This window comes from Limulus polyphemus, unplaced genomic scaffold (genome assembly GCF_000517525.1).
Source record: "Limulus polyphemus unplaced genomic scaffold, Limulus_polyphemus-2.1.2 Scaffold2485, whole genome shotgun sequence".
Lineage (NCBI taxonomy): Eukaryota > Metazoa > Arthropoda > Merostomata > Xiphosura > Limulidae > Limulus > Limulus polyphemus.
The window spans coordinates 91,871-108,566 of NW_013668095.1; the positions used below are offsets into that span (position 1 = coordinate 91,871).

At 32.7% G+C, this 16,696-nt stretch overlaps 2 protein-coding genes across 2 annotated transcripts in view; one reads left to right on the plus strand and one right to left on the minus strand.

Annotated features, from left to right (window-relative positions):
- The window catches only part of LOC106467093 (transmembrane protein 18-like), a 14,435-nt gene extending 12,058 nt beyond the window's left edge, over positions 1-2,377 (minus strand). The window contains exon 1 of the mRNA XM_013927410.2: positions 2,313-2,377. The gene's annotated coding sequence lies outside the window, so the exon portion shown is untranslated. The remainder of the gene's footprint in view (positions 1-2,312) is intronic.
- Positions 2,378-4,417: 2,040 nt separating this feature from the next.
- Positions 4,418-16,696, plus strand: part of LOC106467094 (endonuclease III-like protein 1) — a 17,450-nt gene continuing 5,171 nt past the window's right edge. The window contains exons 1-3 of the mRNA XM_013927411.2: positions 4,418-4,516; positions 6,749-7,395; positions 8,174-8,344. Coding sequence (XP_013782865.1) covers positions 4,486-4,516; positions 6,749-7,395; positions 8,174-8,344 — 849 coding nt within the window. The 5' untranslated portion in view covers positions 4,418-4,485. The remainder of the gene's footprint in view (positions 4,517-6,748; positions 7,396-8,173; positions 8,345-16,696) is intronic.

Genomic DNA, 16,696 nt, shown 5'->3' on the forward strand with positions numbered 1-16,696 from the left:
ACTTTGTGAGCACACAATTCTCCATTTTCTTTGCTGTAAAGGTACATGCAATATGTATACTTTTTTTATACAGAAAAACCAACAAGTCTGAGTTTTGTCAAACTAACAGAAAAGTGAAATAAGAGATTGTCTCCATAAATAGTGACTTGTAAGGTTGCCTCACAGTATAGATTTTACCCAAGAATTTGTTAATAATCATGTTGCGTGAAAGTGATAATTCAAAAATTCCTTCTTTTGAAAGTGTTGAGGGTTTACAAAGTTCACATAAAAAAATAGCTTAGTGTGCATGAAATAATGAAATGTTTAGAATTACACAATATAAAGAAGGACAGTCAGAAAAATAATCCAGAATCTCAACTACCATAATCATCCTAGACTTTGTTGGGTCTATAAAAAAAAATTGGAAATTCCACACTGAAGTTATTTTACAGTTTCTGATAATTTGTTTAAAAAATGTATTAATTTTTATATTCAGTTGCTTTTAAGAAAAACTGAATGGGTATCAGACTTCTTCTGTTTTTAATAGCTAACAAAAGACATGCTTAATAAAATACACATAAAAATGCATGTTAATTTCTTTGCAACAGTATAATAAAGTATCAGAGCCATCCTAATTGTGTACAGCCTTTTGATACATATAGAGAAAACAAAACAGCATTCTTTTCTTTTAAGGAAAAAGTCTTTCATATGTTTTTCAAAACTTACCATGCATCACCCAGCACTGTGCTTTTTTAGAAAAGCATAATAACATAAATTGTTGGCTTACAAAGCAAGTAAAAAATCGTGAAAAATTCAATAAATTAGACTATTTTCAATGAAACTTGGTTGAATGGATGGCAACTGCCTGCTGTAGAAACACAAGTGAAGAGGACGATGTTTTGAAAGTCTTCCACCTTTCGTTTTCAAAGAATAGACTATTTTCTTCGCATAGTATACATGCAATCCAAAAATACTTTTAAAAGCATTTCTCAAAAGTGTAGAACAGAGTAAAAATACTGTTAGTTTTATTACACACAATCAAAGCATACTATAAAAATCACAGCTTACAGCAGGAGGGCAATCTTGAGTCATACTCATAGCACTAATCAACAGAAAACTTGATAGTGAAAATTTTGTCACTATAATTTTGCACATTCTTTAAATAATTAGTTTGATTATTATTATTATTACCTTTACTACTCAAACATTGCATTTAGTATCATCCAATTTATTGGTGTACAATTTTGTTCTATACAAATTAACCACAAAATGAAACAAAAAGCATTTGTAACATTTGTTGTTTGCACATAACAATTACATTTTGCTGTCTTAGTACTGTGATAGCAGCCTTTCTCCACCTTATAATTATATTGTAAATATAAAAACACATTTTAACTCAAGATCAGAATGGGCTAATACAATAATCAGAGTAATTTCCAAGCATTATTCAAAATACAGTCTTATTTAGTTATTAATGACATATCTATACAATAGTTTTGTAATTCTTGTTATATTGTTCTAGTAATACTAGTAATCTACTGGTGGAGGTTGGGTATTTTAAAAATGTAGTAATTAAAAATCAAGGGTGGTTTTTAATAACAAAAATTTTAAAATCATGCTAAGTTTAGTGTGTATAGATTGGGTGTTTAACAAACATAAATTTAGAGTGTTTTTTACAAACCAAATATTTCTACTATAATGCTATTTTTAACATATTTTTAAATAGTTTTGGGAGGTGACTACCATATCCACAACAGGCTGCAGATGGTGAGTGGTACTACTACTAATAGGTTTTGGAACGTTGTGGTTGAAATGACCCAATACCTAACCTCTATTTGATCTTCCTTGCTTAGTTGCTACTTCAGCCTAATAGTAATAGTAGTACTAGTACTCACTGTAGTAGTAGTAGGCGTCTTGTTGTTAAACTGCGTATTTTTTTTTTATTATGTCTGGTAAATTGGATATTCCCAACGCTTTTAACATCAACATTTTCCTCTAATATCTTCTGTACTTTAAAAGTTTAATGTTCTTGTTTTGTGTACTGTACGTGCTGATAACGCGATAATGGGTTTATTTTATTTAGGTTTTGGTAAATAAGATCTTAAATTTTGTTGAAAGAGACAGTTTTCGTTTTCACTGAAAATTTCAGTTTCACTTTCGATATTCTATTTTTTAATTTTATACATATATATTAATAAGCGGGACGGCAATACAAAAGCTTATCTTAAGTTCGACGGTTAATTTGAATTGTTAAATTTTAATTTTAAAACGGACACGACAAGTACAACAGTTATCATTTAAAAAAAATCATTATAGCAGAACCCACTACTTACGCGAACCCCTTCTTCCTACGTATTCCAACTCCTGTGTGACAAGGCGGGTACAGCTTAAAAGTACAATTGTTACTAGCGACATGCTTAAACAAATACTGAAAATTACTGATTAAGGACAAAAACTGCTGAAGAAAATATTGTAGCCTGAGAGATTTAAGGTCGTGTAATCTATTTATTTATTAAATTATGATATTAATTTTTTACAAAACGACACTATGATCCACAATAGAGTAATCTTTTTCAAATCAGACCGATAAAGATATACGTTACTCTTCTTGTTATCATCTTTATTTTTAACAAGTTTCCCATAAAATGCATGCTTTTACTTTCAGTCAGAGCTAGCACCCCCCCCCCCACTTTTACATATATGACTTATGGGGCAACTGTTAGTTATATTATTATATTAATTTTCTCGGGACATGCCCCCAGACCCCCTAGATTGAAATGCCTTTGGCAACATGGAAGTTGCTTTTAGCAGCTCCTTAAACATTCAATTTCTCATCGTAAAATCTGCATGTCTAACCAATCACTCCCACTTGGCAACTTCCTCCTACATTGCTGTTCTTAGTTACTACCTTTTGAAGATGTCCTGGAAACCTGTAGCAATAACATTATATGATTCCACAAGAAACATAATATTATTCCTTTAAAGAATTGAATAAAATGTAAGGTATGAAGTCAAATTTATTTGCAGTAAATCATTTTATTACTAAATATGTAATACGAGGATGTCAAATTTTACAAAAAAGGAAAAACAATATCGACAATATTTGAGAACATATTGTTGTCGTATACAGGCATACCATGCACTTTCTGTCTTTTCATTCTAATATAAATAATTGGAAAATATTCGTTATTCTAAATCTTTACAATTTCCACATAATACAAAGTCCAGAAAGTTGACTTGGTTCTAGCTGCACCTTTTCCTTTATTGTTCCTTAGAGATAATACCTGCTTCGTTCTCAGAGAATATTATGTGTACTGCTGCATTTCTTCAAGAAAATAAACAACGGCAGTGTTCTTTATTGGTGGAACAGGTGATATCTAAAGGTGAAAGTCTCCTCTATGTGCAATAAAAATAACTAGTCAAGTTGGTACTGCTAGTCACTATGGATAAATCCGAAGCTTCTTGTCAAATAAGAAATGATGTAAGCACTAATACAAGGAATATCACCGAATTTGAATGTCAAGAGAGTTGGTTGACAGAAAAATGTTTTCAGGGAAAAAAGTGAGTGAATCAATTCACGAGTCAAGTAGCTAAAGAAAGTCTAGTGTCCTAATGGAAGTATTAATATTGCATCTTTTGTATTTTGTTTTTTGTCGTCTGCGGCATAAATTTTGAGAGTGTTAAAATTCAATGGGATTCCTCGTCTCAAGACTTTGTAGTAAACACCTAATCAGTGAAATAATTCAGTAGTAAAATAGATATCTTCTGGAAAAATGATACAGAATATATACACTATATGGATATTAACGAGAATTTATCAATAAGTTCATATACAAGTTCTTTGCAAAGGTGAATTGAACACAAAAGGCTTAACTTTACATAGAACCCGAAACATTTAAGTTCATAAGTTTTCTCATATAACATATCAAATTTTAAAATACCAATTATTAGACATTTATTAATTTAGAATCATTTTATTTTATAAAACTATTTTTAATTAATGTATATCAGAGGCTTTGCTAAGCGCTGGCACACGGGGTCCATGCCCCGATTCTATTTAATAGTGCCCCGAATCCCCAGTGTGGTGTTGAAAAACAGGATAGAATATCATATTCAATATCATACTGAAACGCCTATAGGCACGAGCCATGAATCTTTTAAGCACCTAGCGACGTCTCTGATGTATATATATATTTATATATTACTAACACAGTATTCTAAACAATCACACCACCTATCCATCCTTTCTTGTAGAAATTATTCAGAAAATGAGTATGATAATATAAAATAACATATTAAAAACTTAAAAGTCGTGTTCTATTTCATTCGGGAAGCAAATAATTTTACCTGTGACGGAAACGAAAATAAAACATTGGAAAATATTGTAAAATTTCTGTAACACTCTCATATTTTAAATTATATTTTTTACTGTGTATAAAGAAATGAATTTTCTTTTCTTGGTAGTGCACGTTTGTGAATGTTGTGTTTCTTAGACCGAGTACATTTATGTCAAGCTTAGGCAGCTTAGCTCGTAAAGGTAAAATTTCGAGGTTGTTTATGATCAATGAGATATGTCTATTTTATGTGCTTTTCATAATGTTCTCTTTTTAAAATACTGGGTTAGTTAGAACTGTGCTAATTTGTGTATATATTCCTCGATGATATTAATTGTTGTTAACATAGTTGAGTAAAACACATTCCTACTTGCATTACAGTAACAGGTAGTATTAGTACTATTAGTATTAAAGTATTATACTATTATGATTAGTAGGCAATAGTTAGTAGAAGTCATTCCTTCAAATGACAAATTACCAGGTGTGACAGATTCTATTAGTTATATTATATACTAGAGCTATACTAAATTAGAAAAATTAATAGTATTTATCATATCCTTCAAGTTGCGTTTGTAGTTGTACTGGACATTCCTATTGAGGTGTCTAATTCTAACGTAGTCCAACCTGAAGACTGTAAAGTGGCATGGTTTGCATCTTTTTAAAGTTTTTGAAAGGTTTGGTTGTATGTGTAAATTGTAATGCAATGACAGATGAATTATGTACTACAGTTTATGTAAATTTGCCAAGACATTACAATTTACATCAAATAAAACATAATTTTCAGTATTATTATATGTTCTGATACCATTATCACCAATGAAAGTGAAAAATAAGATAAAAATTAAATTTGAGTTCCTGATATTCAGAATGCCATTGGCCAGGAAATGATTTATTAGTGAATTAGTATAATATGAATAATAATATTGAGTTAAAAGGATGTGGGAAATGTTTAAAATTAAATTACTTTTAATTCATGATAGGCATAAAAAAAGAAGGAAAAGTTAACAGAGGATCAAACCTAATTGGCTGATTGAAAACATAAAGAAGAAAATTATTGTTTTATTGGAAATGGTTCAGAGGAGGGTTTATGTATGGTGATTATTGAGATGAAAATATTATTTTATTCTTGCTGTAAGGTTAAGACATTTTATTTCCACATGAGAAAATATAATCAAGAGGTGATCTTATTGAATCTTACGAGATTATTGGGGGTGGTGTTATTGTCTGGATGAAGGCCTCTGATTTCTTTGTGCTATATTCTGAGGACAACAGGACGAGAGAACAAACATTTAAGATTCAGTAAAGACAGACTAGACTCCAGTTGAGACAATTTTATTTTTCTAACAGAATAATTGTCTTATGAAATGTGTTGTTATTGCTAGTAGTTGAAGCCAGCACTTTAGAAGAGTTTAAGAAAGGCATTAATGATGAAGGGTGGGCTTAAATTTTGACTTTTTTTTTCAAGGGCTGGTATGCAAGGACATCCTTCAATATGGTTGCAACCTGAACCGCTATAATACAAAGAATACTTTCTTTGATGTTTGATAATCCTCATCATTTTCATCACGTTGGAAACTAAGTTTAATAAAAACTGATTCACACAAAAAGGAATAAAGAACAAATCTTTTTCCATGCTTACCTGAAATAGAACACTGCAGTTTACTACCGAATAAGGAATGGTTTCATTATATAGATAACAGGTGGTAATCTTATTATTTCTATGCTGATTTAACTTCTTCCTTAAAAAACAAAGGCAACACATTGTTTAATCCTTGAAATAACAAGAGTCATAAGAGTAAAAGAAAAAAGTAGAGGAAACTGAGTCTGAAACAGAAATTTGAAAGCAGCAACATGCAGGAATAGAGGCACGACAAGGAAGAAAGACTTTTCCGTTTGTTCTGAAACAGGTTGTACAAAAGGGGAAATGGGGAGAGCAAGCTTTACCAATTTTGTGTTGTTTGCACAAAAAATTCATGTCATCAGTTTTTAAGATAGGAAAGGAATAAATAGTATAAATGAAAAGATAACAATAGAGTAAGGTCACTGAATCTCAAAAATGTCTTTCTGTCATATCTCAAAATGGAACAGACTTTCATTTTTGAAGTGTTGGTTTAAAGAAAATAAGTGATCTAGTTAAAGAAAACTCCAACAGAATCAAGTCAGGAAAATGTAAAAAGATTTGCAAAGTTACAAGGGTAATTAAAGAGATAAGACATTAAGAGTTAAGTATATGCAAGGGTTGGACATTAAAGATGAAATTTAAATTGTACATATACTTTCTCAGGAGCAGGATCTTAGTATACCATCAGGATAAATATGTAAATAAATAATTTACTTATGCAGGCAGTCAGTTTGTTAGTAAATTCACACCAAAGATAGATGTCATGTTTGTAATAAAATATAATAATAATTTTTATTTTTTTCTTATCTTGCAGGAATTGTGAGTAAATGGGAAACCTCAATTAAACTATTTTGCAAGTATATGTGTAGATATTTTCCTGTTGGGATATTTGATGATTTCTTGAAGCCTCTTGAAATGAAGACAAGGAGTCAAAAAGAGATTTTTACTAATGTAGATTGTAAAGACTTTGTAATGTTACCAGAACTTTCAAAGTCTGTTACAGATACAAGTGCAAAGAACAGTAAGAAAGACTCTTGTAGTAATGTAGGTTTTTTGTCAAGTGATCCTTTTAAAGAAACTGAAGCTAGTACTGCAGATAAAATTACAAAAACATCTAGCACCAAAAAGAAAATGCTTAGTAAGCTTTCTACACAGGAAACTAAAGAAGTGAAAAACCCTGTAATGTACGATATAGATAAGCAGTATCGTAGAAAAAGACAACACTTAAGCATTGAGTATAGTTTACAAAACATAGGAGGAAATACATCAAAAGACGTAGGTGAGAAAGAAAAGAAAATTATGTTAAAAAGTGATCCCAAAAGTAAAGAAACAATAACATCATGGGAGCCATTATTTTGGAAAGATGTTTTAAAAAACATTAAAGAAATGAGAAAAGTAAAGAATGCACCAGTTGATACCATGGGAGCAGAAAAATGTACAGATTTGGACAGTCCTCCTGAGGTAAATAAGATTTATGCCCATGTGTTAATCTTAAAACCATGCATTTAAAATAGTTCTATTTGTTGCTTATTAGAGTGTGTATTAGTTGAAATTTTCTTGCACAATTGCATAATTTTTTTAAATACTAATTTAATGAAATGGTGCTAAACTCTTAATTAAATATGAGTAAGAAAGTAAGTGGCTTATAAACTAGGATATTAAATGTAAAATTTATTATGATCAGGGGTTTTATTTTTTGATGCACTTGCTCCAGGCTACTAGCCATAAGAAATGTACTCATTCAAACTGTAATTTTATTAGCCTAACTATATTTTTTTCACTATACTTATTATTAGACATTGCAAATATGTAACTATCTGTATTCATTGCAGTTACTTTTTCTTCAGTATTACAAAATAAAATAGATAGAATTCATTGCAGCATATGTGACACAGACTTAAAATTTATACGATAGACTAGTAGTATGGATGTACTGAAAATATGATTTAATTTAGCATCTATGAAAACATTAAATCTCTGGGCAAGTTATCCAGTCAACAAACACATTCATGGATATCACGCTGGTGGATTTTTACATTTCTGTATAATAGAAGTTTTCATGCTGTATTTAAATATTAGATACGTCCTTGAAATTTTTGGATTTGGTTAAAGACACTAAAGAAAGTTTTTTTTAGAGGGCAATTTAAAAAAATGGATTGCTGAATTACTCTAAAAAATATATCTTATGCATAGATTTAAATTTGGGAGAGATAATTGTACCTTTGATTTTATCTTTCAGGTTTCCCATTTTCATACTCTGGTTTCATTGATGCTGTCCAGCCAGACGAAAGATGAGGTCACTCATGCAGCTATGAAGAAGTTATGGGCACATGGTCTAACTATTGATAATGTATTGAAAACTTCAGATGATGAACTTGGGAGGCTGATATATCCTGTTGGATTTTGGAGAGTATGATTGGAATTTTACATTTGATTTGTTCTAGTTTGCTGAAGACTACTTTATGTTAAGGTTTTGTACCAGTATTGCTAAAGTTTGAATTAGTTAGAAACTGTACAAGCCAGAACTTCAGAAATACATAGTTAATTCTATATAAAAAGGTTATTTGTGTCCCTCTGTATGAAATCTAATTAAAAACATCTTGGGTGTGAAGAAAGATGTGGCCAAAAAAGAATTGAGCATACAACTTAAAGGAACGAAATCAAAATTGGCAGCTAAACTGGTATCTACACTTATAGCATTATTAAGAATTTTACAACAAATGTTCGTTCATTTGTCAGCCAGGCTGCGCTTTTCGTTCAACTTGGGGCAGGATGGTGGGTAAAACAGAATACGATGCCTAGCTAACCAACGAATGAATATTTGCTGTAAAATTCTTATCAATGCGATATGTGTAGCTACCAGTTGGGCTTTCAATTTTGATTTCACTCTTTTCAGTGACATGCTGAATCTTTATTTGGCTGCACCTTTTTTTCATGTAAGGTGTTTTTGATTAGATATCATGACTTTTTGTCAATACACACCAACAAACCACAACAAGTAAGAAAGTGACACTCAATAGTAAGCAACATTAGCTTTAGGATCACAACCCTATTATCTGGAACAGACCTAGACTTTACAGAATCAACCAGATTCTATAAAATATATGGTGGTAGTTTTTCCTCTCTTAAACAGTGTTAACCACTTCCTTTATAGTAATGCAATGGAATCTTTCACGTCATCACCTGTATACATTCAGTACAGCCGTATTAAGCACAATTATTTATGCAAATTGCTGAAGCTAATATTACATGATGCTAAAAGCTCTTTAATAGGGAGAAATTCATAAAATTTAGCAAATTTATGCATAAAAGTTGGAAATGAATAATTAATAATAATCGTCCACCTGTACGCTTATTTTAAAACCTTGAGTATAAGCTACTAATCTAGTTTGCTTGGCCTAACCATTACTTATGTATCTCCACGTTCTTTCACCTTATAATTTTGCTACTCTAAATCAGCTGTCTTTAATCCAAATGATAGAAAATTAAAAATGGTCCACTTTTACTCTTAGGTGAAGCTGCAGTATAAATTTTAGACCAATAGCTCACGTGACTTTTTGCATAGGTGTGTGCAAACATTTTAGTCAAATTTGAGCAGTTTTTGTTGAATAACTTTGCATTTGTGGCTTATATTAAAATCTAATTTCAGGTTGTAAAGATCTATCAGTGAACCAAATTAAAAAAAAAATCCATAAAAGTTAAGTATGTTTTTCTATCAAATAAATTTTCTATTCTTTCGTTATAAAGAAAAAAAAAAGGAAAAAATTAAATAAAAATTGTAGATTTTTTATCTCTTGTATTTCTTTATGGATTGTCTTGAAATTTGGCAAGTGAAGTAAGGGTCCAGTAGAGTGCATATACTGAAAATATGTGATAGTGTGAAATACCATGTTCCGAGCTACAGAAAGTGGAACATCGCTAAACTATCACTCCTTTTATTAACACACAGTGTGTCCCGTCGGTTGTTTTGGCTATATGACACACTACAGTATGTCTTGATCAAAAAATGCCATTATGAGTTGTATTCAATATCAATTTGCAATGGAAAAAGTCTTAAAAAAGTGAAAATATCGAAATACATATAAAAGATAAAAACTTAGAACAAAAACTTCTTAGTTTTAGGGATTAACCACTTTATTATATAACAGGTGTTTTAAATATGTTTGATGCTTTCTTTATTTTAGAAGAAAATGTGTATCTATGGGTAAACAACAGACCACTTCTTTTTATTCATGAATAGTAGGTTATGTAGGTTCAACATGAGCAGGGGTGGACTTGGGAGAGGATTGGAGAGACTTGGTAATTAAAGATTGTTTTTCAATTTATATTAATAGCCTGGTGGACTGGCCCTTGGTTAAAACTATCGGATCAGCCTGGTGATTGCACTGACCACGGTTATGGTCAGTCTGCTCCTGAACATGAGACATCCTACTTTATTCATTTTAAGATGTAATGATTTCAAGACATTGTTCTTTAGGAACTTGGTTTAATGTGTGGTAGTACATTAGTAACCTTTCAGTTTTCAAGATCTGAATTAAAGAACTTTTATTAATATCGACTTTTTGGGTTAGTTTTGTCTATTCTTTTAATGTCGACAGTGTATTATTACTTTGAAAATTGTGATGTATGTAGAATGATGCTTATTTAAGGTATATGTATTTACTAATTTTTTTTTTTGAGAATTTAAAAATTGAACGAGGTTTTAGAAATGATTTTGTTGAAAGTATTTGTTAGTGGGATTTGTGTATAGCTGTCTATTTATTGACAGTTACAACTGTAATTGAACTTGTAATGTAGAAAAATCATGTTTTCAGTTTTCCTTTCTGCAGTAAAATTACTATGAAGTGTGTTGTCATTCTTTTCATATATAATGATCAGAGTGGGAGGCAAATAAAATTTTAGCAGGGTAGGTGTCATTATCAGCTAAGACAGCTTGTTTTTTTTTTTATAGGGTGTTTTGATTTTGGAATGGTTGCCTTCAAATGTGGTCTATGCCATGTATTTAAGGAAATTTAATGGAAGGCTTGAAAATTTCGATGATAAGTGTTTTATTTTTACTGTAAGATTTACTTTAGTGGATGTGATGTTGTATATAATGTATATTATAGAATTCTCTGTCAAATCAACCATAATATACATAATATGAATGTAGAATTGTGTGTCAAAACAGCTATGATGTTGTTTATAATGTCAATGTTTAAAATTGTAGAATTTTGTACCAAATGAATCGTAATCTAGAGAATATAAATGAGTAGAATTCTCTGCTAAATTAGCTATAATGCTCTATATAATGTGAAAATGCTATGTCAAAATAGCTATAATGTTGATCATAAGTTGAATGTGTAATAATCTTATAAATTATATTGTTTTATTTAGTAAAGACTTCTACATGTATAAATTCAATAAATATTTTTATGTAAACTAACTATAGATATGTATCATATTAACATTTTTTTTCTTTTGAGGTGATAAGTAACATATTTTAATTTTACCAAGAGAATCCAATGTGTGAATATCATATCTTTTTAAGTTTTTAATTGCATTAACTCTTTTGCTAATTTGAGTGAAAAAGTTTATGTAGTTTGATGTTAGTCCCTTTATTACTAATAAACTAAAATAACTCAATTGTTTGAATAACATGACCACAACTTTACAATTAATTATTATTCAATGGACTGGCTTGTAAGGTAATAGTTAATTTTTGTGTTTCTCAAGTATAATGCATTATATCTGTGTTTGTTCTTCACTGAAGTGTGCCAACTTTGGCCAACTCAAAGTGGTTTGAAAAATGGACAGAAGCAGATATCAAACAAACAAAAACATAGATGTTGTTTACTGCATTAATAGTGAAAATTACCAATCTTTAAATAAGAACAAATGTCTATTGATTTATTAATTGGCTTTGAGTAGTTAGTAAATTAGAAAGTTTTGTTTACTACTGCACCAAACTTTCTTTCAAGAAAACTTTACACTATAACTTAGCTACATCAGAAAGGAATGTCTTATAAGTATGCAAGAGAAGCTTATATTCCGATATGTACTTCCCTCCTCTCATAAGATTAACTATTCTTATCAAGTGCTGCTCTCCATATGCAATTATTTTCTTTATGCATGCCACAAGCCTTCTGCACCTCCCTATTGGAATCGAATGTTTTCAACATGTCTCTCATATAAATCACCATGTGTCACTTCACCACCAATAGGTGACATACGTGATGCATGTAACTCCCTTCGTATGTCTCTACTGAACTATCACTTCTTGTTTGTTTCCAGTTTCACGTTCGTCTTTAGTATACTCTCGAAGTGTTCTTCATTTATTTTCACAATTAGTTTTTATTAAGACTGTTTCTTAACTTCACTTTTATTCCAGTTTATTTTATACTTTAGATTCTTGGTTGACTCTTACTCATTATGAATTCTGAAGTTCATTTTACCACTTTGGGGCCTCAAGTGCAGGTGACCTGGCAGGAGATTTATGTGTTTATTCACCAGGAGATTGGATGTTACATGGGTCAACCTCTGTCTCCAGACCTCGCCCCACTTCTTTTCAAACAAGCTGAGCTCATTCAGGCAGACGAGGACTTGCACCTATTTCCACTTCTCATGCCCACCTGAGGAGTTGGTTAGGCCTAATACGGTCTCTTTGGATTTCATTTCTCAAATATATGATATTGTTCCTTCCTCCCCAATACCGTCGAGTTTTTGTTTCCCCCTGTACTTACCATGTTAATATGTTTCTTCCAGATTTGTCTTCCCCCAGACGATTTACTTTCAGACTGGTATATTAATGTGGTCCTCCATTCCCTCACTTTACCTCCATTTGAACCACTACTCGGGTTCTATGTTTCACCTTTCCCTTAAAACGTATTTCCTTCTCTTCTTAGCCTGTGGATGTCGAGGTCTGATTTGTATGCTTTACTACCCTATCTTTCCTTCCAGATCGTTCCTTCCTCCCATATACCTCGGCAACTAGGGAGGATAACTCCTCCTTTTTGCCTATCTCCCTTCCTTCTATTTCTCACCTCTACTTTCGTCCTGATTCGGATAGACTACTATGTTATGTTACCCACACAGCTTCCTTCCTTGGTATCAACTTCCGACTCTCTACCTCTGTTCGTGATCTTTCCACTTCTACGCTGACCAAATGGGTTTGACTTTTGAATCAATTGGCTTATTCCTCCTTGTCTTTTACTCCTGGAATTTGTTCTAGGTATTTTCTTATCAGATTCGACACCTCACCTTTTCCCTCGATTCTTGTCTTTGTCAGGCATTGGAGGAAATCCTAAAGGTGGGCATGTGGAATACACCTAATAAATTTGTCTCACATTATTTACACCATATAATGGTTTCTTCTTCATTGGGTTTTCGTCTTCCACCTGTGGCTGTTCTTCAGGCTTCATTGTGACTTTCACTGGATAATTTTATATTCATACTTTTATTTTCCTTTTAGGGACCCTTGCTTCATTTACTCATTATATGGATCCCACTCTGTGGCGAGTGATGCCTGGCCAGGTATTATTCAATTTGAAATTTGCACTGTACAGCCACGTTAACTCTTGCTTTATCTTCCATGGTTTTGCAATACACACTTTTGAGATGAGGTGTTCCATAAGATAGCTTGTAGGTGAATAACCTTGTGATGTAATTGCTTCATAAACTTGCCCATTCTGGACTGTACCACCTTTGTACTGCATGGGTAAAGCAGAAAGGAATAGCTGCCCATCCCTGCCATGCCTTGTATTGAATAAATCGGTATGGTGTGTTTTTCAAAATAGGGTTTCATGGTTATACGTTGCACTGTCTCAGGTGATGATGTTCCTTTGGGCTCTCCACTACCTTCTCACCCCTTTCTTCTAGTGGAGTATGAGAGTTCTCACCACTTTCCAGTTCCAAGCTGCTGAGGTGGTTGACTATGGAGGCACCCTCCTGAATGGATTCCACACAAAGATGGCTATAACCATTCAGTGCAGATTAGGGCAGTGGTATTCTGCGGGTGTAGATGACGTGCTATCCTCCAATATCCTTCGATTGGAAGCCCTGATCCTACCCCCACGTGGATGTCAGTACCCCATGGCTAGATTTTGGATTTAGAGTAGAACCAATCAACATAAGTCCTCACACATATTTATAGTTGTCTGTATTCCTCCCTCAATAATACTCCATCTGTGTTGTGGGCCACAGTGGAGGTAAAGGAGATTGTTCCAGTTCTGTCATTTTTGCTATCCCAGGTTGTATCTTATTACGAGGATGTTATTGCTTTTCGGATTGTTTGGTCAGTATTGCTGTTGGGGCAGTTGATTTATATCACGTAGACATCCTTTCGATACTGGATGTCGGGTCCCTGGATTGATAGATCAAAGGTAACGTGTCATGCTCAGGAGTTGGAGTGGTTCTAGATTCTCCCTGTTCTCTTGAACTTGAGGTGAAGATGATATGATCCTCATTGTACCCCTGCATGGATGTTGTTTCCCAGTGTCACAGGTTTTGGATGTAGTTGACTTACTGAGTTCGGTCCATCACGCCCTAGTCACTCTACACCTAGGGGCACATCCTTTGTTTTACCCATTTTTATACTTTGTGGGATTGAGTTACATATATATTTACATGGTTAGGTTCACTATCCTGCCATAGTTCTCTCCCACTTGCTGGTGCTCCTCTGTTTTCTGCTCATATATACAACATCTTTTTCTGATGGGCAAAGAGTATAACTGGTTCAGAAGTGGTGCAGTTCCCCACATCAGTTCCTAGAATCTGACTGTCTTATCTTAGGGGGTGTCCTTTATCTACTACACATTTCACGGATGAGCGAAGAGTATACCTAGTTCAGAATTGGTGTGGTTCCCCTCATCAGATCTTTGGATTTGACTCATTCCCAGGGGTATCATTTGGACGTTTTTGGGGAGTACTTCTGTCATTCATTCACACCAGTCCTGCCTCCTAATCAATATGGGATTCTAGCTAATCTTGTGGGAAGAGGGAAGTACCATATTGGAAATTATAATTTTCCTATATTGAAAACTTACTTCTGATAGGTACTTCCTACCCATCCTCCTCACTTTACTGCAGTGCTTACGGCTTCTGCCAAACATTGAAGTGACAGTTCGGTAAAGGTGTATAGAGGGAGTCACGTATGTCACACTCCTATTAGTGGAGAAGTGATGCATGATGATTTACAATAGGGGGAGCCTCAGGAGGAAGGAGATAGAGATGATGATGTCATAATGCCACACACTAGAGATGATGATGTCATAGTTCTATAATAAGCATCAAAACATGCTGAAATAGCCCATATTGATTGTATGTGTGACCACATAACGACCTTCTTATTTCTTAACAAACAGTGGTCTTGATGCTAGACAGAGGTTTATCTCAATGTTTATTAAAGAAGAAAGAACTTTAAAACTACAAAGTTTTATGAATTTGACTTGTATAGTACTTCAAGTGAATGGTAAGTGTTGCTATTTTAAATAGTTTCTACAATAGTAAAATGATTGGATAAACATTAAGTCGTTCATTTATTATATCTAGTTGTAGCAAAATGTCTTACTACAGAGTTTATTAACTAGATGTTAGAATTAGATATGAATGGAAACAGAGCTACATGCATAGAGGGTTAAAGGATATGTTTAATTTATAAAGACAAACATGTGAAAGAGTAGGTTTGTGTGTTAAATTATTCTATATTACTTAGAGATTTAAATAAGCATCCTTTTCAGTATGAATAGATGACATATAATAATTATATAAATGAATTAATTATAGGTGTTTTACATATAAAACGTCAGGAAATGTAAAACATGTGACTAAATATAAATGCGAAAAGTATACTAAAATGTGTACCAAATCATAAAAGCACAATCAGCACAATATTTATAAACATTGGATGTGATAAACAAATTTTCAGCAGTACATTAAATGTGATATTAACACTATCTAGCTCTAGAAACAGTATAATATGACTGTTAAATATAGAAGCAAAAGCTTTAGAACTAATCATTTAGTGAATTGGTTTATACATATAGCAACAGATGATTGTAAAAGTATGTAAAGTATTGTTACGACAGCGGAAGTCACGTGACTGGTAACAAGTAATGAGTTCTAGAAAGGTCAGGGAACATCACGAATAATCCAGTATTTGCTAGACGCCCTCTATTTCTGTTTATAAGTGCAGCAGATAAAGCGAGACGATTGATCGGAATTCGAATTGCAGAGACAGATATGGACAATTGAGTCAAGTGCGGTAGTAAAGTGCGTGAATCGTGGTGAATTATAGCGTGTGTTTAAGTTAAGGTGACTGTGGAAATTAAGTGTATTGCAAAGTTGAATTGAGAAAGAATAAACTAGTTTTATTTAAGAAAGGACTTGTATCGCTGAAGTTTCTCGGGAAGAATTTCTACGGGAAATTAACAAACGAGCAGAGACGTAACAAATTGGTGTCAGAGAGTGGGACAGGAAAGAAAAGAAGAAGAAGAGGTGGCAAATCAAACTACAGCTTAGCAGATTTGATGGCAGCAATACAAGAATAGCAAAAGAAACAAGAAGAACGAGAAAAGAAACAAGAAGAGAGACAACAGCAGTTGGAAGAAAACCTGCAACAGTGGCAGCTCGAACAGCAAAATAAACAAGAAGAGAGATTACAGCAGTTGTTGGAGGAAAAAGAAAAGAAACAAGAAGAGAGACAACAGCAGTGGCAACTGGAACAAGAAAGGAAACAAGAAGAAAGTCTCCAAACAATTACAGGAAAGTCGATAACAGTGGCAAG